A 24,101-nucleotide genomic window follows, 5' to 3' on the forward strand; every position below is an offset into this window, starting at 1 on the left:
CAGCTAAAATTAGTCCATGATGTGAAAACATTGATAAATCTGTTCCATTCTTTCAACACAATGAACATTAATCTATTTCTACCACTAGGTGGCAGTAACGCACTGTGGTCCTTACCATGTCAGATCACTAGAACTAGTGGTATGCGCTGCAGTTATTAAAAGATAATACTGTATCCCACTGACGCACAGTTATATTTGAGAAAGATGATTACAGAACATGAAAATGATTTTTAGATGAATATTTTGAAACTAAAACTATGTATTCGAAAGGTCATGTAGGTTTCACTGTTGACAACATATAATCCTCCCCTCGATTTGGCAGGGATTTCTAAAACCTGTTCTTAATTACTAAAAGAACAGTAAAGGCTGTTGGAATGAAGATAGCAGCAGGCTGCAGCAAACTATAGAATGCCTTTGAAGTCTATCTTTTTTAACATCTGCTCACTTTGCATCAGCAGATCACCAAATGTATTAGCAGGGAACAGTAAGGTGCTCTGAAACCAAACCAACACTGTAGGTTTGGACAATGGTCTACCCCATGAACACTGCTAGGTGACAGGGTCAGTATTATGGGTTACTCTGTGTGCCAGGCAATATGCTTCTTACTGCAGACCTTAACTGAACTGGCATGGTTACACTGTCCACACATCTTCAAGGGCACAGCAGTTAGGAATGTCTGCAAGGTGGCATTGCTGAGTGACGTACTGTGTGAATAAAAGCAGGACCCAGATTTCGCCACAGGTTCTAGCAGGTGCCGTCAGCATGATCAACCCTATTAAACCAGTCATATTTCCTGGTAGGGTTGATCATGGTGATTAAATAGATACGTTAGTTATCTTTCTACGTAGCCGCGTTTCCGAGATGTCAGCATTTTTAAGATGATAATTAGCTCTTTCGAGCACCAAGGGGCCTGCCTGAAGGCTTGGAGCACTGCTATACTAACGCCTACCTCCTCAAGGCACGCCCCTCTTTGATGGACAGGGCTAGACACGTTGTCCATCCCTGTACTCAGATACCTCAATAAAAACTTCCGCTGACAGAGGCTCTTTAACCACTTAAGGACCACAGGTTTATACCCCCCTAGTGACCAGGCCCTTTTTTACAAATCGGCACTCCACAACTTTAGCGGTTTATTGCTCGGTCATGCAACTTACCACCCAAATGAATTTTACCTCCTTTTCTTCTCACTAATAGAGCTTTCATTTGGTGGTATTTCATTGCCGCTGACATTTTTACTTTTTTTGTTATTAATCGAAATTTAACGATTTTTTGCAAAAAAATGACATTTTTCACTTTCAGCTGTAAAATTTTGCAAAAAAAAACGACATCCATATATACATTTTTCGCCAAATTTATTGTTCTACATGTCTTTGATAAAAAAAAAAATGTTTGGGCAAAAAAAAAAATGGTTTGCGTAAAAGTTATAGCATTTACAAACTATGGTACAAAAATGTGAATTTCCGCTTTTTGAAACAGCTCTGACTTTCTGAGCACCTGTCATGTTTCCTGAGGTTCTACAATGCCCAAACAGTAGAAAACCCCCACAAATGACCCCATTTCGGAAAGTAGACACCCTAAGGTATTCGCTGATGGGCATAGTGAGTTCATAGAACTTTTTATTTTTTGTCACAAGTTAGCGGAAAATGATGATGATTTTATTTTTTTTATTTTTTCTTACAAAGTCTCATATTCCACTAACTTGCGACAAAAAATAAAAAATTCTAAAAACTTGCCATGCCCCTCACGGAATACCTTGGGGTGTCTTCTTTCCAAAATGGGGTCACTTGTGGCGTAGTTATACTGCCCTGGCAATTTAGGGGCCCAAATGTGTAAGAAGTACCTTGCAATCAAAATGTGTAAAAAATGGCCGGTGAAATCCGAAAGGTGCACTTTGGAATATGTGCCCCTTTGCCCACCTTGGCTGCAAAAAAGTGTCACACATCTGGTATCGCCGTACTCAGGAGAAGTTGGGCAATGTGTTTTGGGGTGTCATTTTACATATACCCATGCTGGGTGAGAGAAATATCTTGGCAAAAGACAACTTTTCCCATTTTTTTTATACAAAGTTGGCATTTGACCAAGATATTTTTCTCACCCAGCATGGGTATATGTAAAATGACACCCCAAAACACATTCCCCAGCTTCTCCTGAGTACGGCGATACCAGATGTGTCACACTTTTTTGCTGCCAAGGTGGGCAAAGGGGCACATATTCCAAAGTGCACCTTTTGGATTTCACCGGTCATTTTTTACACATTTTGATTGCAAAGTTCTTCTCACACATTTGGGCCCCTAAATTGCCAGGGCAGTATAACTACGCCACAAGTGACCCCATTTTGGAAAGAAGACACCCCAAGGTATTCCGTGAGGGGCATGGCGAGTTCCTAGAATTTTTTATTTTTTGTCGCAAGTTAGTGGAATATGAGACTTTGTAAGGAAAAAAGAAAAAAAAAAGAAAAATCATCATTTTCCGCTAACTTGGGACAAAAAATAAAAAATTCTAGGAACTCGCCGTGCCCCTCACGGAATACCTTGGGGTGTCTTCTTTCCAAAATGGGGTCACTTGTGGCGTAGTTATACTGCCCTGGCAATTTAGGGGCCCAAATGTGTAAGAAGTACCTTGCAATCAAAATGTGTAAAAAATGGCCGGTGAAATCCGAAAGGTGCACTTTGGAATATGTGCCCCTTTGCCCACCTTGGCTGCAAAAAAGTGTCACACATCTGGTATCGCCGTACTCAGGAGAAGTTGGGCAATGTGTTTTGGGGTGTCATTTTACATATACCCATGCTGGGTGAGAGAAATATCTTGGCAAAAGACAACTTTTCCCATTTTTTTATACAAAGTTGGCATTTGACCAAGATATTTTTCTCACCCAGCATGGGTATATGTAAAATGACACCCCAAAACACATTCCCCAACTTCTCCTGAGTACGGCGATACCACATGTGTGACACTTTTTTGCAGCCTAGATGCGCAAAGGGGCCCAAATTCCTTTTAGGAGGGCATTTTTAGACATTTGGATCCCAGACTTCTTCTCACACTTTCGGGCCCCTAAAAAGCCAGGGCAGTATAAATACCCCACATGTGACCCCACTTTGGAAAGAAGACACCCCAAGGTATTCAATGAGGGGCATGGCGAGTTCCTAGAATTTTTTATTTTTTTTGCATAAGTTAGCGGATATTGATTTTTTTTTTGTTTTTTTCTCACAAAGTCTCACTTTCCGCTAACTTAGGACAAAAATTTCAATCTTTCATGGACTCAATATGCCCCTCACGGAATACCTTGGGGTGTCTTCTTTCCGAAATGGGGTCACATGTGGGGTATTTATACTGCCCTGGCTTTTTAGGGGCCCTAAAGCGTGAGAAGAAGTCTGGAATATAAATGTCTAAAAATGTTTACGCATTTGGATTCCGTGAGGGGTATGGTGCGTCCATGTGAGATTTTATTTTTTGACACAAGTTAGTGGAATATGAGACTTAGTAAGAAAAAACAAAAACAAAAACAAACAAAAAATTTCCGCTAACTTGTGCCAAAAAAAATGTCTGAATGGAGCCTTACCGGGGGGGGGGGGGGGGGGGGGGGTGATCACCCATATAGACTCCCTGATCACCCCCCTGTCATTGATCACCCCCCCTGTAAGGCTCCATTCAGACATCCGCATGATTTTTTACAGATACATGGATACATGTATCGGATCCACAAAACGCATGCGGACGTCTGAATGGAGCCTTACAGGGTGGTTATCAATGACAGGGGGTGATCAGGGTAATCAGGGTGATCACCCCCCTGTCACTGATCACCCCCCCTGTAAGGCTCCATTCAGACATCCGCATGATTTTTTACGGATCCATGGATACATGTATCGGATCCACAAAACGCATGCGGACGTCTGAATGGAGCCTTACAGGGGGGTTATCAATGACAGGGGGTGATCAGGGTAATCAGGGTGATCACCCCCCTGTCACTGATCACCCCCCCTGTAAGGCTCGATTCAGACATCCGCATGATTTTTTACGGATCCATGGATACATGTATCGGATCCACAAAACGCATGCGGACGTCTGAATGGAGCCTTACAGGGGGGTTATCAATGACAGGGGGTGATCAGGGTAATCAGGGTGATCACCCCCCTGTCACTGATCACCCCCCTGTAAGGCTCCATTCAGACATCCGCATGATTTTTTACGGATCCATGGATACATGTATCGGATCCACAAAACGCATGCGGACGTCTGAATGGAGCCTTACAGGGGGGTTATCAATGACAGGGGGTGATCAGGGTAATCAGGGTGATCACCCCCCTGTCACTGATCACCCCCCCTGTAAGGCTCGATTCAGACATCCGCATGATTTTTTACGGATCCATGGATACATGTATCGGATCCACAAAACGCATGCGGACGTCTGAATGGAGCCTTACAGGGGGGTTATCAATGACAGGGGGTGATCAGGGTAATCACCCCCCTGTCACTGATCACCCCCCCTGTAAGGCTCCATTCAGACATCCGCATGATTTTTTACGGATCCATGGATACATGGATCGGATCCACAAAACGCATGCGGACGTCTGAATGGAGCCTTACAGGGGGGTTATCAATGACAGGGGGTGATCAGGGTAATCAGGGTAATCAGGGTGATCACCCCCCTGTCACTGATCACCCCCCCTGTAAGGCTCCATTCAGACATCCGCATGATTTTTTACGGATCCATGGATACATGGATCGGATCCACAAAACGCATGCGGACGTCTGAATGGAGCCTTACAGGGGGGTTATCAATGACAGGGGGTGATCAGGGTAATCACCCCCCTGTCACTGATCACCCCCCCTGTAAGGCTCCATTCAGACATCCGCATGATTTTTTACGGATACATGGATCGGATCCACAAAACGCATGCTGACGTCTGAATGGAGCCTTACAGGGGGGTTATCAATGACAGGGGGTGATCAGGGTAATCAGGGTGATCACCCCCCTGTCACTGATCACCCCCCCTGTAAGGCTCCATTCAGACATCCCCATTATTTTTTCCGGATCCATGGATACATGGATCGGATCCGAAAAAAGCATGCGGACGTCTGAATGGAGCCTTACAGGGGAGTGATCAATGACAGGGGGGTGATCAATGACAGGGGGTGATCAGGGAGTGTATATGGGTGATCACCCGCCTGTCATTGATCACCCCCCTGTAAGGCTCCATTCAGACGTCCGTATGCTTTTTGCGGATCCGATCCATGTATCCGTGGATCCGTAAAAATCATACGGACGTCTGAACGGAGCCTGACAGGGGGGTGATCAATGATAGGGCGGTGATCAATGACAGGGGGGTGATCAGGGAGTTTATATGGGGTGATCATGGGTGATCAGGGGTTTATAAGGGGTTAATAAGTGACGGGGGGGGGGGGTGTAGTGTAGTGTAGTGTGGTGTTTGGTGCGACTGTACTCTGACCTACCTGAGTCCTCTGGTGGTCGATCCTAACAAAAGGGACCACCAGAGGACCAGGTAGGAGGTATATTAGACGCTGTTATGAAAACAGCGTCTAATATATCTGTTAGGGGTTAAAAAATTCGGATCTCCAGCCTGCCAGCGAACGATCGCCGCTGGCATGCTGGAGATCCACTCGCTTACCTTCCGTTCCTGTGAGCGCGCGCGCCTGTGTGCGTGCGTTCACAGGAAATCTCGCGTCTCGCGAGATGACGCCTATTGGCGTTAGTGTGACCTGGGAGAGCCGCCGCGATGACGCCTTTCGGCGTTAGCGTGGCGGCAAGCGGTTAAAGAGGTTCTCCGACAAGAAATATTCTACAGTGTTCAAACCAGCGCCTCAAGCTAAATACTTTTGTAATTGCATAGTGACTGAGCTAATCAATAAAATGTATCTGTATAGCAAAAAAAATTAAAATGGGCCTGGTCTCGAAATGGGCCTGGTCTTTAAAGGGGTTGTCCGGGATTGGGGATATTGCTCTAATAGTACAAGTGTGGCATACACATTACATACAAGCATGTAGTACCATTGGCACAGATTTCTGCAGCCCGGTTTTCATCTTTGAAATTCATGGCCGGAAGTTACTGGTTTCTTCTCCTCAGTGACGTACCGGGTCCCTTGCAGGCAAGAAAAGCTTCCTCTTCCTCAGGTAGCCCGGTGACGTCACTGGCAGCAAATGAATCGAGGTGAATATTGGTGAGGGGCGAAGTTACAGCGGCTGGCCGACATCCCGCTAAGCCCCACCCCTTGACAACCCGCTCAGCCCCGCCCCTTGACATCCCGCTAAGCTCCACCCCTCCAGTCCGGTGAGCTTCAGAATGAATTGAGGTGAATATTGATGAGGGGGCGGAGTTACAGCGGAGCAGAGAGACAGCTGTAACCTCCTGATGCTGCGCTGCCCCAGGACCCAGAGGGCAGTGCAGCCGGAAGTTAGGGAAAGATAAACAGATATATAAACCATGAGTGGGGGAACGTTGGAGCCACATAGAAGTGGCAAAAATAGCTGAAAATATATGGAGGCCTTTATTTAGATGTACATTGTGAGTAAACGTGTTTTTTTTTTTAAAACATTTGGTCCCGGACAACCCCTTTAAGGGTTAAAAAGTCGCAAATATGATAGGGGAGATTTAGAAAAAGGTTGTAAATTAGAACTGGCTTAGTTGTTCACTGCAACCAATCAGATTCCAGCTTTTATTTTCCAAAGAAGCTGGAATGCATTTTTCTCCAATACACCAATAGCACACTTTTTCTGCAATCTTTCTGGTCCACTTACCTTTGCTGGTATTTTAGCTGGGTGATTTTCGAGAATTAATCTCTTCAAGTGTAGAATCCACAGTCGCTTGTCCTGCAGAGACTTGGCCTGACAAAATAACAGAAATGCACATTAAACTATGGAAAACACAGAATGTGAGCAGCTACACCTCCTCTTATCCCAGCCAACGGGCTTACAGCCCAACTACTGTTCCGGTTTACTTCTGTAACTGAGGATGGTTATCCACAAGCCCAACACCATGCTGTTCTTATAGTGATTGAAGAGAGGGGGCATTTTATCATGTGAATGTGATTCTACCGGCAGAAATCAAAAGGTTGTTCCAGTGGTAACATTTTCCAGGAAAGGGTCAGAAAGATCACCCCTGTTCCAGCGCACCCTGGATCCCCACTTCCTGATCCCGCCTGACACACAGGAAATGACCACGCAAATCACTGGCTTAGGCAGGGGTTGTCTCATCTGATATATAGGTGGCATATCGCTACGATCCCAGAGGTGGAATCTTCAAAAGTGACAGAACAGCACCCTGCATTCATTTCTAACAGAGTCCCAAAAATAGCACTCAGCTATTTCTGGCAGTTCCATAGAAGTGAATTGAGTGGTGGCAGCACCTGCGCTTTGCACTCTCCATTCATTTCCATGGGACTTCACTTTCAAGTACCCATTTTAGAGATAGGTGCGGGTCTCAGAGGTGGGACTTTTTATGAAGCAAGGTAACCAAAAAATGGCTGTTCTGGCGGTTTTTAATTTTTTGTTTTTTACAATGTTCACCTGACAGTAGATAATGACGTAATGACGTGGCCATACCTAATATGTCTATTTTATTTTGGATTTACACAATAAAAACAATTTCTTTTTATCATGTTTTTCCATATTTTTCTTATTTTTTGGGCGATCGTCTTAGGTGGGGTTTCATTTTTTTGTGGGACGAGATGATGGTTTGATCGGTACCATTTTGGGGCACATATGACTTTTTGATTGCTTGGTATTACACTTTCTGTGATGTAAGGTGCTAAAAAAATAAATAAAATAAATGGCTTTTTTGGCACATTTTGGCTCTTATGTTTTTTTACGCCGTTCACCAGACAGGCTGAATCCGATATTTTTATAGAGCAAGTCGTTATGGAAGTAGAGATATGTATTTTTAAAATTTTCTTTTACACAATAAAAGCATTTTTTTAAAACAAAAAAAATCATGTTTTTGTGTCTCCATTTTCTGAAAGCCATATTTTTGGGGCGATTGTCGTAGGTGGGGGCTAATTTTTTGTGGAATGAGGTGACAGTTTGATTGGTGCCAACTTTGGGTACATATGACTCTTTTGATCACTTTTTATACAATTTTTTGGGAAGTGAGGTAGGCAACATTTCAGTTCTATCATGTTTTTTTATGGCGTTCACCGTGCAGGGAAAGTAACACGATCCTTTTATAGATCACGTCGTTATGGACGCGGCGATACCATTCATGTTTATTTTTATATTTTTTTTTTAACGAATTATATGTGCAGATAAAGGAAGATGTATGTTTTTTTGTTTTTTTTTTTAATACTTTTCTTGAAGATCCAGTGGGTCTGATGGTTTACAATACACTGCAGTACACTGTATAGTCTACTGAAGTGTATTTTCAATTACATTTAGCCTGATTTAGGCTCAGATTTACCATGGCAAGCTGGATGCCTTTGAAGGCGTCTGGTTGCCAGTATAACCATTGGGACGCTGCCACAGCAGCGCAGCGATCCGATGGTTAGCCCCTTCCATACAGCGAGCCCTAAGGATCGTGGCATGGAAGGGGTTAAACGGCCGACATGGGTGCCAGCAACGATGTCGGCCGTTTCAAGCAGATTGTCAGCCGTGTGTTACAGCTGACACTCTACTCCCCTCAGCCATCCTGAAGGTGGAGGGGGGCTCTGCTTGGCCATCCTGAAAAGGGGGTGGATGTTGGGGGTGGCTCTGTGCTGCCATGCCGTCCTGGAGGAGAGTAAATGGGGGCTCCACGCGGCCATCCTGAACGGGTGGGGGGGGGGGGGTGACTTGATATAGAATCAAGGAATTAGTGAGGGGAGTATATTTTCACTCCATTCTGACCCTTTCATAAAAATACACATAATATAAGGCTATTTCCTAGTCACACTGGAGGGTCAATTTTTCTAGCATATTATGCAATTCTGGGTTTTCAAATAAATCTCTACGACTATAGCATGAATGGTGTATTCTTAGGTGGACTACCCATGTGTGATCAGTGGGGTCTAGACTCCGGTACCTCTGCTGGCTAGTACAATGAAGGGGCCTCAGCTCTATTGACCGTTTTAGGGTAGCTTCACACTTGCGGCAGAGGATTCCGGCAGGCAGTTCCGTCGCTGGATCCGGCAATCTGGACGCAAACTAATGGCATTTGTCAGACGGATCCGGATGTGGATCAGTCTGACAAATGCATTGCAATACCGGATCAGTCTCTCCGGTGTCATCCGGAAAAACTGATCCGGTATTATTTTTTGGGGGCATTTTTAAAGGTCTGCACATGCGCATGCTGCGGTATTTACTCCGTTCAAAAAACATGAAAGGGACTGAATTGATGCATCCTGAACGGATTGCTCTCCATTTAGAACGCATTAGGATAAAACTGATCAGTTATTTTCCGGTATTGAGCTCCAGAAAACAAAAACGCTAGTGTGAAAGTACCCTCATGTTATTTTTTTTATGATTTAAGGGGTTGTCCAGGTTGCAGATCAAAGCAAATAACCAATATTAGATCGGTGGGGTTCCAATCAGCTGTTTCAGGCAGCCACGGTGTTGGAGAGTATACAGTGCTGGAATCAGCTGTTACACCATCTAGGGGCTGCGCTGGGATACTGCAGCTCAGATCCCATTCAACTGGCGTCAAACTACACAGCCTTCTGCTTTTGCTCCTTACACTATATAGTTTCCAGCACTGTGGCTGCCCAAAACATCCGATTGGTGGGGGTGTCGATCTGATGCAGAGTATAATCCATCAATACCTGTACGCTGGACAACCCCTTTAAGATCACTATATAGTGTACTGTATTTTTATTTGTTAGCATTTCGTATGTTTTCTTCATTTGTATTCTATGTTCCTGAACCAGTTTTTAACTGATTTATAAAGTCAGATTACACCAGCAATCTTTTCTACCAGTGAAAACGTCTCAGCTGAAATTGTACTGCATGGTAAGGTCTCATGCACACAACCATTGTTTTGGTCCACACCGAGCCGCAGTTTTTGCGGCTTGGATGTGGACCCATTCACTTCAATTGTTCCATTCCGTGGTCCGCAAAAAAAAAAAAAAATATATAACCTGTCCTATTCTTGTCCGATTTGCGAACAAGAATAGGCAGTTATGTCAATGGCTATCAGTGCCGTTCCGCAAATGGCACAACACACACGGACGCCATCCATGTTTTGCGGATCTGCAATTTCCGGACTGCAAAACACACAACGTTCGTGTGCATGTGGCCTAAGAGAAATACTTGCTCATATACTAATTGTGTATCTTGCACAATTTGGATAATTATAAAGGATAAGAAGGTATTATCCTGGATTTATGTTCACGAAACCTAATACTAAAAGTGACTAATGCAACTTAAAGGGGTTTTCTTTCTTGGTTATAGATACTGATGACCTATGCTTAGGATAGGCATTTTAAATCTAGGTCCACGCAGAGCTCTGTATCAGAAAAAAATAGGTCTTTGATCACTATAAAAGGATTATTAATAAATCAGAACAGAATTTGGGATTTTTTAGGTTACAAAAAAAAAAAAAAAAAAAAAAAGGTAAAATATTATAATGTTTTATATACAAACTAGACATTAAGCCCGTTACAATAACGGGTGCTAGAACAGTAGTGCATAAACATTAGTAGGAACAGTCTATCCTCTACAATAAAAGCCCTCTGTGCCTGTGATGTGTCCGTGCGCGTGTGCCGACGTTAAATGCGCAGGCGTGGCGCGCCGGCCAATAGAATCACTGCGCATCACACAGGCGCCTGGACTTCCCACATCAGTGTGCCGGCGGCCAATAAAAACATGGCGCACCTCAGGCCTCCTAGACCACCCACAGCAACAGCGCTGTCCTACACGCCGCCCATACCGCCCACAATTGCGGCGGCCAATAAACACAGGGCGCACCACATGCCGTTTGGACCACCCACAGCAGCGCACAGTTATTATGGTGTACTGTGTCAGTTTGAGCGCCGTCATTAAATGAAACAGAAGAGCCGCCATTACAGTTCTGTCCGACACAGATACAGCAGCTGCTGCTGCCAGCAGTATTAGCCACAAGTTGCTGCCAGTGGTCTCAGCACCACCAGTCACAGTGCCCAAAGTCTCAGCCACCAGTCAGTGTCAGTGCATTCTGATTGAGAAAGGCTTATGACAATGAAATAAAAAGAATATATTTGGAAGCAAGACACGGTTGCTGGGATTTTCTCATACATTCCACGTGGAATTTGCCGCTTCCCGCTGCAACGTGAGCGCCAGATCGAGTGCCGGCTGGACTTTGATTTAGCTTTATATTGGCTGGCGGCGCGCTGATGTGAGATGTCCAGGTGGCTGTGTGGTGCGCTGTGATTCTATTGGCCGGCGCGCCGTGCATGCACATTTAACATCTGCACACACGGACACATCGCAGGCTCAGAGGGCTTTTATCATAGAGGATTGTACTTCATTAGCATTTTTTTCTTGGTTTTCCTATAGCAATGCTTATTACAGTCTACTCATACCACATAGTAAGTGTATTACCTGCACTGTATGTTGGAGCTTTGGGTTCTTGTAATGAAAGACGCTAAAGCTGAGAGGTTCCTTAGGAATGACTTCTACCAGCATTAGATTGCAACACTACAGGAGACAAGAAAGATAAGTGCAGGTTTTAATAGCCATTCATTCATGGTATTTCCGGTTCAGACTTTAGATTGATGTAATATGCTGACACCAAACATGACATCTGAAATGATTTCTATAACAGATGATTTCAAGAATGTACACCCCATAAAGACACCACACTCACTGATGTACAGTAGTACCCCATAAAGACACCACACTCACTGATGTACAGTAGTACCCCATAAAGACACCACACTCACTGATGTACAGTAGTACCCCATAAAGACACCACACACTGATGTACAGTAGTACCCCATAAAGGCAACACTCACTGATGTACAGTAGTACTCCATAAAGACACTGCACACACTGATGTACAGTAGTACCCCATAAAGACACTGCACACACTGATGTACAGTAGTACCCCATAAAGACACGCACACACTGATGTACAGTAGTACCCCATAAAGACACCGCACACACTGATGTACAGTAGTACCCCATAAAGACACCGCACACACTGATGTACAGTAGTACCCCATAAAGACACCGCACACACTGATGTACAGTAGTACCCCATAAAGACACTGCACACACTGATGTACAGTAGTACCCCATAAAGACACTGCACACACTGATGTACAGTAGTACCCCATAAAGACACTGCACACACTGATGTACAGTAGTACCCCATAAAGACACCGCACACACTGATGTACAGTAGTACCCCATAAAGACACCGCACACACTGATGTACAGTAGTACCCCATAAAGACACCGCACACCCTGATGTACAGTAGTACCCCATAAAGACACCGCACACACTGATGTACAGTAGTACCCCATAAAGACACCACACTCACTGATGTACAGTAGTACCCCATAAAGACACAGCACTTACTGATGTACAGTAGTACCCCATAAAGACGCCACACTCACTGATGTACAGTAGAACCCCATAAAGACACCACACTCACTGATGTACAGTAGTACCCCATAAAGACACTGCACTCACTGATGTACAGTAGTACCCCATAAAGACAACACTCACTGATGTACAGTAGTACCCCATAAAGACAACACTCAGTGATGTACAGTAGTACCCCATGAAGACAGCATGCTTACTGATGTACAGTAGTACCGCATCAAGACACTGCACTCACTGATGTACTGTAGTATCCCGTGAAGACAGAACACTTACTGATGTACAGTACTACCCCATGAAGACACCACACTTACTGATGTACAGTACTACCCCATGAAGACACCACACTTACTGATGTACAGTACTACCCCATGAAGACAGCACGCTTACTGATGTACAGTACTACCCCATGAAGACACCACACTTACTGATGTACAGTACTACCCCATGAAGACACCACACTTACTGATGTACAGTACTACCCCATGAAGACAGCACGCTTACTGATGTACAGTACTACCCCATGAAGACACCACACTTACTGATGTACAGTACTACCCTGTGAAGATACCTTATTTACAGAATAGTACTGCATGAAACCATCATACACCGATGTAATAGTACTCCATGAAGACACCGCTATCACATACAGTAATGCTACATGAAAACACCTGACACACATGTACAGAGCTGCACTCACAAACATTACTCTATGGTCAATTTAGTGTACAGCTAGCATTTGACTGCAAAGGTAGGCACAAAAGGAGTACGTCCAGTACAAAATATTTGGATGTAAAAACCATCATTTGGAAATCATAAGTTTGCATATATGTTAATTTTGTGCTTTTAACCAGAGCTGGTTAATATAGTATATGTTTGCATCATAGTCGTACTGGCTTGGTAGTTACAAGACTGACATAGCAGGGAGCTTACCACACTCTGATCATTCATGAGCTGCACAAGCTCGTAATCTGACTTCTTGTAATAACTGTTGTGCTCAGACATATCCCTCTGAGTAAATCTCATAGGGTTATACGTTTTATACATAAAACCATTTCATTTGTCAGAGAAGAGCGAAGGAGAACCTCAAACATGTATATTAGCATATGTGAGCTCTGCGTGTCATATTAAATAGTCTTGATGCTCTGACACAATCATCTGTCATGTCCTCTTTTTTTCAAGTGTGATGCGAATTGCTTCATGTGACCACTGAATCACTGCTAGGCTGTCAGACCACCAGAAAGGAAACCTTGCTGCGATGAATGAGATGCAGTAAGGTCAACACTTTAGAGCTGTGACCTACCAGGATATGGGCTTTGTATGTGTAAGAGTCATCTCTTTTCTTTGTGATGAGGAGCAGCCTGTCAAACAGGAACAAAGTGCGTTCGTTCTTGGCTCGTTGAAAACGAAATGTGCCCTCCAAAACTAGCTCTCCATAACTTGTCAGGTCTGGTCCTTTCCAGTTAGTTAGCAGGCTCTGAATTTCCTAAGAGTGGCATCAAGTGTAAATTTTAGAATTCAGAAGTCATACATTACTGCTCAGCATCATTGTTTAGAAGGGTTTTCTGGTACCTACATACTGATGGGCTATCCTCATTATAGGTCATCTCAATATCAGATTGGTAGGGGTCTGACAGTCTCAGAAAAGCCCTTTAATGACCTATCTTGAGGATAGACCATCAGTATCTAAGTACCTCTTTAAATTAAACAATAATTAAAAGGTATAAAACTTGAACATGTAAATTTGAAGTTTAAAACATAAGAAAAATATACTAAATCTTACTGTTCTCGGCTTATTATAAAAGGATGATGAAGAATTCAAACAGTGAGAGTTCTAGGAATTGAACCCCCCATAACATATTTTGGCGATTTTTATACTGGCTAAACATTAAAGAGAACCAATCACATTGAACAGGCTGTGGATATTATTTTATAGAGCAGAAAGAGCTGAGTAAACTGGTATTGAACCCCTTTAAGCTTAGTTTATTGGTGGTAATGAGTGAAAAATTCCCTTTTGGTAAATCAACAGTTTGAAGACAGATTACTGCCCAGTAGCACCGCAAGCATGCATGCGGTGTAATCATATGTGTAACACCACAGAGTGGCATTACCACTCCAAGCCTTGCTTCCATCTGTGTATGCTAATATCACATCATCTATGCATTTATTTCCAGGTCCTGTATAATGTGCATATCTATTTCTATGCAACTGTTTATGTTCACGTGTAATGTGCCTGGTTCACCAGCAGGTGGCAGCAAACATGGCAGAGCTACAGGTACATAGAATGGAGCTTTCCATTCCATTCTAACCCCCCTCTGTGGAGGAGTGGGCGAGTCCCACTTTCTGCAGGAAGGGTGGGGACTAGTTTAGTTGCAGTCTAGCTTACCCCCTGCTAAAGGAAAAAAGCAAGTGCTGGGCACATCGCTGTTGGACGTGCCCGTGCCCAAGCCAGGCCAGCTAGAGCACTTTCAGCTCTGCTGGATATGGAGGCCACAGATTAGAGCCTCAGGAGACGGGAGGAAAAGTTCCCTGGTATAATCTAGAGTCAGAATACAAAGAGAGAAGTTGCAGCATAAAGAAGAAGCTAAGTTATTCAGCAAGCCTGTCGTATTCAGAGCCAGAGAGCAACAGATGTAGCAGAGACAAGTTTGCCTTCCAGAGAATAATGCTAAAGCCTGCTGGGACCAAGATAAAGTTTGAAGATTGTGTCTGATGAACGTAAAGCTGCTATTCAACTTCATCACAAGGTCTGGAATCATTGTATTCTTCATCCCCCAATTATTACCCCCTATTTATCTGCTTCAGAGCCAACGCCTGGGGTCCAGTCGTATCCAGTTAGGAGCACTGTGACACATTCATCATTAAGGGACATTGTAGGCACCCCTATACCACTCGGCCATTCTTACACCTGGGTACTCAGGTCATCTTTAGGGCCCCAGGGGATGGCCCGCGGCAACTGGCGTCACGAACACCAGGGACCCTGCCTCCACAGCACTTTAAACCCACACCACCAAGGGCACCTCAACCACCATCTGGCGGGAGTCCCTGGACAACAGAGTGTGCCCCAAAAGGAACTGATGCTGTACTTCCCTTCACTGCACGCCAGCCCAGGGAGGGCTACTAACTGAGTCAAACCGCTACTACCCCCTGCGGACCAGTCGCTGTATATGCAGCATATATACAATATATTGATGGATACTTAGCATTACAGTCTTTGTGGACTTTTAGAAGAAAATACCATAATTACTATTCAAAACATTAATTTTATTTTGCTTCTCTTTTCGAAAATCTTGAAACATTTCTTATTCAGCAATTACGGCATCTTTTCCTTCTATTAACCCATTAATGCTTTGTTATTATAATCTGATTTACAAATCATTTCATTATAGCTTATATTAGTTCAGGCGCAATTAAGGAAAATGAAAAAATTTATAAATGGGACTTGGAATGTAACAATGAAACACTAAAATAAAAATCAATCATCCCTGAAGGCCTAAAGTAGATTGTTTCTCAGATGGACAATGCTGTCAGAAACAGTGTTTTTAAAAACCTCAATATTTGGGGGGTACTATCACTCCTTGGGGAAATCGGCCTGAGGAGACTTATAGGCCATACATGCTCCTCTAGAATTCTGGGAAGAAAGGGATGCAAATGAGAGCGCGCTCCCCGTGGAGAAATAGTACCTCTCAAATCCTGACTTGGGCCTCTCACCCAGTTAAGCTAGTACTCTCTGCTCTGCACAGATGAGTAGTGTTGAGCGAATCTAGCTTCGGATCCTAAATCCAAAGTCGATTCGTTCTAAACTTCGTTTAAATGCTGTATGGAGATCTGTCTCCATAAAGGATTAAAATCTATGGGCTCTGGCGAGGCGAAGTGAGTTATTCCCGAAGTCTCGTGGGACTTCAGTGAATAACTTCAGAATTTGATTTTTCAACTTTAAAACCATTTTAGAACATGGATCAAAAGTCAGCTTTGGTACAGAGGTACCAGTCGGTATCGAAGTCGACTTCAGATCCATGTTTTAAAACGGTTTTAAAGTTTAAAAATTGATTGCTGAAGTTATTCACCGAAGTCTCACGAGACTTCGGGAATAACTCACTTCGCCTTGCCAGAGCACATAGATTTTAAGGGCTCGTGTATGCCGGCCGGGCCCGTGCTGAGGACCGCAAATTGCAGTCCGGAATTTACGGGCACCAACCGTGAGGCTGCCGCATGAGGATCGTGGACTCATTCACTTGAAGTGGGTCCACGATCTGCATTCGACTGTCCACACCGCATCTGGAGTAATGACTGTGGAGATCTCTAGATCCATGGGATGTACAGGGCTGGTTCTAGCTTTGTTACAAAGAGGTTGTCATGTACTAGATTATGTACAAATTTCATTTTTTACATTATTCATAGGATAACCCCTTTAAAACATAAAACCATCATTACTAGTAAAGAGATATATACCTGAAGTCTGATGTCATGTTCATGTTTCCTCTTCATGTCATTAATATGCCATGCAACCCGCTGCATTGTGTCAATTGCATCAAGGACAACATCATACCCTTCTGTATCCTTGTCCAGGTGGTTGGATATTTCCTGGAACATGGAAGAAATAACAGCATAATACATCTTCCAGCAATTCCATATGGTCCCTAGAATATACATTATTTTTTTAAGTGTACAGTGTACAAGTTCAGTTACAGACAACAAAATCTTTTAGATCAGAGGTGCCCAACCTGCGGCCCTTGATACCATTCTGTGCAGACCCCCAACCATCTGGTAACAGACATGTATGTCTATGTGTCTTGTGGCTGCTCACATGTATTTTTAATGTATTCTCCCATTAGATGGGAGTCCTGGAAGTGTAACTAGACATTTATGATATATACTATATGTTCAATATGCCATAAATATACAGTATTTCAGTTGTTAATGCCCCTTAAAATTTTATTTTCGCCCCTTGAGGTCGACTTAGTCTGATAATGTGGCCCCCAACCAGAAAACATTGTGCACCCCTGCTTTAGATAATTGTCCTAACTGCAAATCTCAAAGCAGCCCCTTGGCCATATACACTGAACAAAAATATAAAACACAACACTTTCGGTTTTGCTCCCATTTTGCATGAGCTGAACTCAAAGATCTGAAACATTTTCTACATACACAAAAGACCCATTACTCTCAAATATTGTTCACAAATCTGTCTAAATCTCTGTTAGTGAGCACTTCTCCTTTGCCGAGATACTCCATCCCACCTCACAGGTGTTGCATATCAAGGTGCTGATTAGACAGCATGAATATTGCACAGGTGTGCCTTAGACTGCCCACAATAATAGTCCACTCTGAAATGTGCAGTTTGATCACACAGCACAATGCCACAGATGTCGCAACATTTAAGGGAGCATGCAATTGGCATGCTGACTGCAGAAATGTCTACCAGAGCTGTTACCTGTGCAATGAATGTTCATTTCTTTACCATAAGCCGTCTCCAAAGGCATTTCAGAGAATTTGGCAGTACATCCAACCGGCCTCACAACCGCAGACAATGTTTAACCACACCAGCCCAGGACCTCCACATCCAGCATGTTCACCTCCATGATCATCTGAGACCAGCCACCCGGACAGCTACAGCAACAATCGGTTTGCATAACCAAATAATTCCTGCACAAACTGTCAGAAACAGTATCAGGGAAGCTCATCTTCATGCTCGTCGTCCTCGTCGGAAAACGCTCACATTCGATGTTGTCTGGTACATTGGATAAGCGTTCTGTTCATGGATGAGTCACGGTTTTCATTGTTCAGGGCAGATGGCAGACAGCGTGCGTGGTGTTGTGTGGGTGAATGGTTTGCTGACGTCAACGTTGTGGATTGAGTGGCCCATGGTGGCGATGGGGCTATGGTATGGGCAGGTATATGTTACGGACAACGAACACAGGTGCATTTTATTGATGGCATTTTGAATGCACAGAGATACCGTGACGAGATCCTGAGGCCCATTGTTGTGCCATTCATCCACGACCATCACCTCCTGTTGCAGCATGATAATGCACAGCCCCATATTGCAAGGATCTGTACACAATTCCTGGAAGCTGAAAACATCCCAGTTCTTGCATGGCCAGCATACTCTCCGGACATGTCACCCATTGAGCATGTCCCAGTTCCTGCCAATATTCTGCAACTTTACACAGCCATTGAAGAGGAGTGGACCAACATTCCACAGGACACAATCAACAACCTGATCAACTATATGCGATGGAGATGTGTTGCACTGCGTGAGGCAACTGGTGGCCACACCAGATACTGACTGGTTTTCAGTATAGGGAAGGGTGATGGCATAAGAATTGCTTCTCCCTATACTGAGGAGGAGATCACTGTAACAGCAGCGGTCTCCTCTGCTGACAAGCAGACTAAGGCTAGGTCTACACGACGACATTTGTCGCGCGACATTTTGTTGCACTAATGTCGCGCAACAATTTTTATAATGGCAGTCTATGGTGTCGCACTGCAACATGCAACATGCTGCGACGCAACAGTCGCAGAAAATCCATTCGAGATGGATTTTGCTGCGACTGTTGTATTGCAGTCGCAGCATGTTGCATGTTGCAGTGCGACACCATAGACTGCCATTATAAAAATTGTCGCACAACATTAGTGCGACAAATGTTGCTCCCTAGTCGCGCGACAAATGTTGTCGTGTAGACCTAGCCTAATGCCGGGAAGGAACGCTTCCCTCCTGACAATAGTCAGTAGAATCGGGCTGTGTAATGCAGCCTTTAGGGTTATATTACACTAACACATCATCTGACCAATTTTCGGTCCAATCAGACCTATAGTTGGCGTTTATAACAAAAGATCTGTGTGTGTAAACTGCCATCTGAGCAATGTTTGGTCAGATAATCTGTTGGTGTAATATAGCCCTTACACGTGGACAATTCAAATTAATGGGTATCTGACCACATGATGCAAGGTGAGGCAGGATGATTTGGGCAGTTTCTCTCCCTGACATACTTAAAGGTAACCCGTTTTCAACTTTATGGCAGCATAAAGTAGAGAGAGGTGAGTTGATTTCAGCGGTCTGTCATTTAAAAGTTAAAGGTAAGTGGTTGCTGAGAACCAACATCACAATCAGTGCAGACTGGGCCTGGAAAAGAGTCACGGCCACCTGAGAAGAGTCCCGGTTATTAACCTGCTGGTGACTGACAGTCTTCTACCAAGTTTTCTCCCTTTCTGTCTAGGAGAGAACTGCCAATCATCAGCAGATGGGTGAGAGTACAGGAGATTATGAATAACCAGGACTCTTCTCAAGTAGATTTGACTCTTTTCAAGGGCTGGGGTGCAATGATTATGATGCTGGTTGTCGGCAACCACTTACATTTAGCTCATGAGTGACACATCCCTGAAATCAGCATTTCTGTCACTAATTTATGCTGCCCTCAGAGAGGTCAGCATAAAGTTGATGACAGGTTCCCTTTAATAAAGTATTTACTATTGTAATTTTAACACCTAGCGAGACTGCCCAGCAGTTATGACAGGTGTATTATTATGATCGGTTACTTCCCTGTATAGGATTAGTAGACGAATAAAATATAACAATACATGTAATCCAATAAAACATTTAAATGTTATTTCTGGCAATACTTATATTTGGTTTTATATTTCTTGCTTAAGCCAAAAAATATGGCGTGGTCTTCAGAGCATTGGTGGTAGAATCGCATACACTTTTTAACAGTAACAATAAGCAAACAATGACTTGCCTTAGGTCATCAAAGCCATAAGCCTGTGTAATCAAGACCACGACTTTCACTGCCGGCCACACCTAGCAGCTGACCGTAGGCCAAGGTGTCTTTCTCTTTCAGTCTTGATTTTTATTTGGCAAAAATATAAAAAAAATATATTCTCCCCAGCAAACACTTACATGCAGCAGCAGATGGTACTTGAGGATCCTTTGAACAGGTTTTAATAGGTAGGACCCCAGAGGAAGACTATGTTGTAGGACTTCTTGTCTTTCTCGGAAGAATTTTGCAAGGATCTTGTTTCTCATGCACTCCGTCAGCACAGCCACAGACCTGTAAATATATAGCAGTAGAGATGAGCGACTTTCTCCAAACCAAATTCGTTTTAGGCCACATTATAACTAATCAGTCAGCAGATTCAGTTTGTGTACTAATAAATTAAACCCAAATCAAGAGTCCTCAGATTGACCTGAAATGTTTTAACACCAAGACAGCATTAGTGATGTCAAAGTGACAGGAACATATATGGTTATGGGTAAATGCAATGGAGCTGGTGATGCCTGTTTAAAACCATATTGCCATACTTTTAATTTAAAACATGGTCCACAAATTATCCCTTTTTGGTGGCAGATGCCTTCTGACCTGTAAAATGGTGGCCACCATTTTGAGAGATTTATCTGAACTGATTTGCAAAAGATTCATCTGGAATACGATTTTTTTTTTTTTCAGGACAAATTGAATTTGTTTAGAATTGATTTGTTCAACTATATATTGCAGTTATACTGTAGCTACGTGGGCAAAAGGGAGGAAACAATGAATCATTGTATTTTCTGCTAAAGGACATAATAATTGCCCAGATACATGAAGTCCCATGTGTAGGGAGATAGGTTGGGTGTAGGCATGAGATCTGTAGATATTGTATTTATTTTTTGTTTATAAGAACCAGTGATCCTGTCCCATCCACTTGTTTTCCCTGAGAAGTATCAGGCAGCTGCTTATCTCCTTCACTCCACAGAAATCATATACCCATGTGTTCAAGCTGTCCTCAGCAAGCTAATATCGTTATAAGCTGAGCCAAATTAACAACTATACACTGGAACCTAGCCACAAGTACCACCTGCAGCAATCACATATGAGCACATTGGGAATTTCAATATGTTTTCTTAGAATGAGTACATTTTTCAAAAACAACAGCTGAGAATTAAAAGGTGTTGTCCCGATTTCCCTTCCGAAACCCACCAGACCTGTGAAGAAAGCATACATACAGTAGCTGTTCCCCTCTGCTTGTTTTGGTTCCCTGGTCTACCACTGTAGTTACTGGGCTTTGATCCACCATGAAAACTTCTCGAATGGATGGGGTCACATGGGCCTCTGCAGCCAATAACTGGCCACCGTGGTAACCCCATGTCCCCATCCATTCTGGAAGTTTACATGCATGGACCGAAGTGCAGGGAAGACAGCGGTGGACCCAGAGAGCCAGAACCGAGCAATGAGGAGCAGGTAAGTAGGCTTCCCTTCACAGGTCCAGTGGGGAGGAGGGAAATTTAAAATAGAAGGGTGCTAAGCAACCAGTTTAAGATGGGAATATACATTAGATGAATTTAGACTGAAGGAACCAACAGACCATGTACCAAATATCCTACAGATGGCAGATGGTTGATGAGAGAAGAATCAGGGTGTTGAACACGCCATATTCATGGAGAGAAGTTCTGTATATAGCTGCCTAGTAGAGGTTAAGAGCACATGCATGCTCTGCAGAGCAGTGTGCATGTGTTGGGGTGGTTGGAAGAAATAGCTTTCGGCCAAATGAGCATTCATCTGACATCCATCAAATGTGTATGGCCAGCCTTATTTGCTTGTAACCAAACTGACATTATATATGCATGGAAAATAAGATGAAGCCATACCTTGGATAATTGGTGCAGTACTGTGTGTAGATATGAAATTCTTCACTCTGTAAAGAATTGTTATGTAATAATTAATAATTCTTCTATATACACACAATAAGCAATAGTTGGTAGTATACATGAGTTGTATCAAGAGCCTAAGGACCCATTTACACAGGCAGTTATCAATGGGAAACGATTGGGACTGAACGTTCCTGCTCATTTGCTGCACTTACATCATGCACAGCTTATCGAGGGGGCGAGGGGGGGGGGGCAGGTTATGGGAATGAACGAATCATTACTACAAACTTTCATTGGAATAATTATTGTTTGAATTTTTGTATAGCCATTTGAATTTAAGCAATATCTGCCTATCTAATATGAGCCTTAGGACTGAGTGGCCGATTGCCGGGAAGGAAGCGTTCCTTACTGACAGTTGGCTGCTCGTTCAGTGAAGGAGACTGCACATTTACATGTCCTTCACTATATGAGGATGGGGATTCATACAGAATCATGGCTTCTGAGTAGTGGGTTGCTGTTAAAACCTAGGATCTGCTGCTCAGAAGCCATGATCGGTGGTGCCTGCCTGAGCGCTTCGCTCGTTCATTGGGTGATTGGCGGCACATTTACACGGCCAGATGATTGGAAACGACCGTTGGACGATTATTGGTGCATCTAAATCCACCTTTAGACTAATCAAGGACTAAAGGCCCCTTTCCACAGGCTGATATCTATGGCAATGCTGCTTGCCAATAACTGCTCTGTGTAAAGGTGTCGCCAATCATCCGATGATCAAGCAAACACTTGTTCATTGGGTGAAAGCATCGCTGGTGCAGACTCCTAAATCATTTCTAGGCAGCAGAAACGAATCTGTAGGTGTACACGCAATCGTAGTAGCCACCCCTCATCCCCATACAGCAGAGGCGATTGCTACATTTAAAGAGGACCTTTCATCGGTCCAAACATTGTAAGATAATTATCAGGCTGCATAGAGCAGCACCCGGGGATCTCACTGCACTTACTATTATCCCTGGGTGCCGATCCGTTCACCTGCTGTGTCCTCCGGTATCTTCACCGAATTGGTTCTACTAGGCGGAGTCTGCCCTGTTTCTCCCTTGGTGTTCCTTCTTCCAGGCTGTAGCGCTGTCCAATTGCAGCGCAGAGCTCACAGCCTGGGAGGAAAAAAACCTCCCAGGCTGTGAGATCTGCGCTGCGATTGGACAGAGTTACAGCCTGGAAGAAGGAACGCCCAGGGAGAAACAGGGCAGACTCTGCCTAGTAGAACCAATTCGGTGAAGATACCGGAGGACACAGCGTGCAAACGGAGCGGTGCCCAGGGATAATAGTAAGTGCAGTGAGATCCCCGGGTGCTGCTCTATGCAGCCTGATAATTATCTTACAATGTTTGGACCAATGAAAGGTCCTCTTTAAATGCAGCTCCTACCTCCTCTGACAAACGGATTGTTCCCTATAACTGCCTGCTGTGTCGGCCTGTGTAAGTGGTCCTTAAGGTCAGAGACCAGATTAACTAGCCATTGATAAAGCAGGTTCTGTATCTCAACATTTTACTGACTGTCATGCTAGATATCACCTTCATGTAGAGCAACATTTTACTGACTGTCATGCTAGATATCACCTTCATGTAGAGCAACATTTTACTGACTGTCATGCTAGGCTAGTTATCACCTTAATGTAGAGCAACATTTTACAGAAGAGGTATAGAAAGTACACAAACAAGCCCACATAAAAAGCAATATGTCCAATAGAATCACTACAAACACAAGAATATTTAATATATTTAAATAATATAAATATGTACATTGTAAAAAAAAAAAAAAAAAAAACTTTCACAGATTAAGATTCTGGAAGCAAAAAGCAACGATATTTTCATTTTTAACAGCTCTGTTACATGCATTTAATTTCTAGCAAGATGGTCCTGTGGATAGGGCATAACCTGACAACTGTTAAGATGGTCGAGCCTTCAGGGTGGT

General features: G+C 43.6%; 1 protein-coding gene across 4 annotated transcripts in view; it reads right to left on the minus strand.

Annotated features, from left to right (window-relative positions):
• PLEKHG1 (pleckstrin homology and RhoGEF domain containing G1) overlaps positions 1 to 24,101 on the minus strand; it is a 301,195-nt gene that overhangs the window by 26,670 nt on the left and 250,424 nt on the right. For all 4 annotated transcript variants that reach the window (XM_044290718.1, XM_044290717.1, XM_044290715.1 and 1 more), the window contains 6 exons: positions 22,132 to 22,178; positions 20,407 to 20,557; positions 16,959 to 17,090; positions 13,810 to 13,992; positions 11,501 to 11,596; positions 6,755 to 6,841 (listed from right to left, as the gene is read on the minus strand). In XM_044290718.1, the coding sequence (XP_044146653.1) occupies positions 6,755 to 6,841; positions 11,501 to 11,596; positions 13,810 to 13,992; positions 16,959 to 17,090; positions 20,407 to 20,557; positions 22,132 to 22,178 (696 nt within the window). The remainder of the gene's footprint in view (positions 1 to 6,754; positions 6,842 to 11,500; positions 11,597 to 13,809; positions 13,993 to 16,958; positions 17,091 to 20,406; positions 20,558 to 22,131; positions 22,179 to 24,101) is intronic.

Source organism: Bufo gargarizans, chromosome 4 (genome assembly GCF_014858855.1).
Source record: "Bufo gargarizans isolate SCDJY-AF-19 chromosome 4, ASM1485885v1, whole genome shotgun sequence".
In the NCBI taxonomy this organism is placed as follows: Eukaryota; Metazoa; Chordata; class Amphibia; order Anura; family Bufonidae; genus Bufo; species Bufo gargarizans.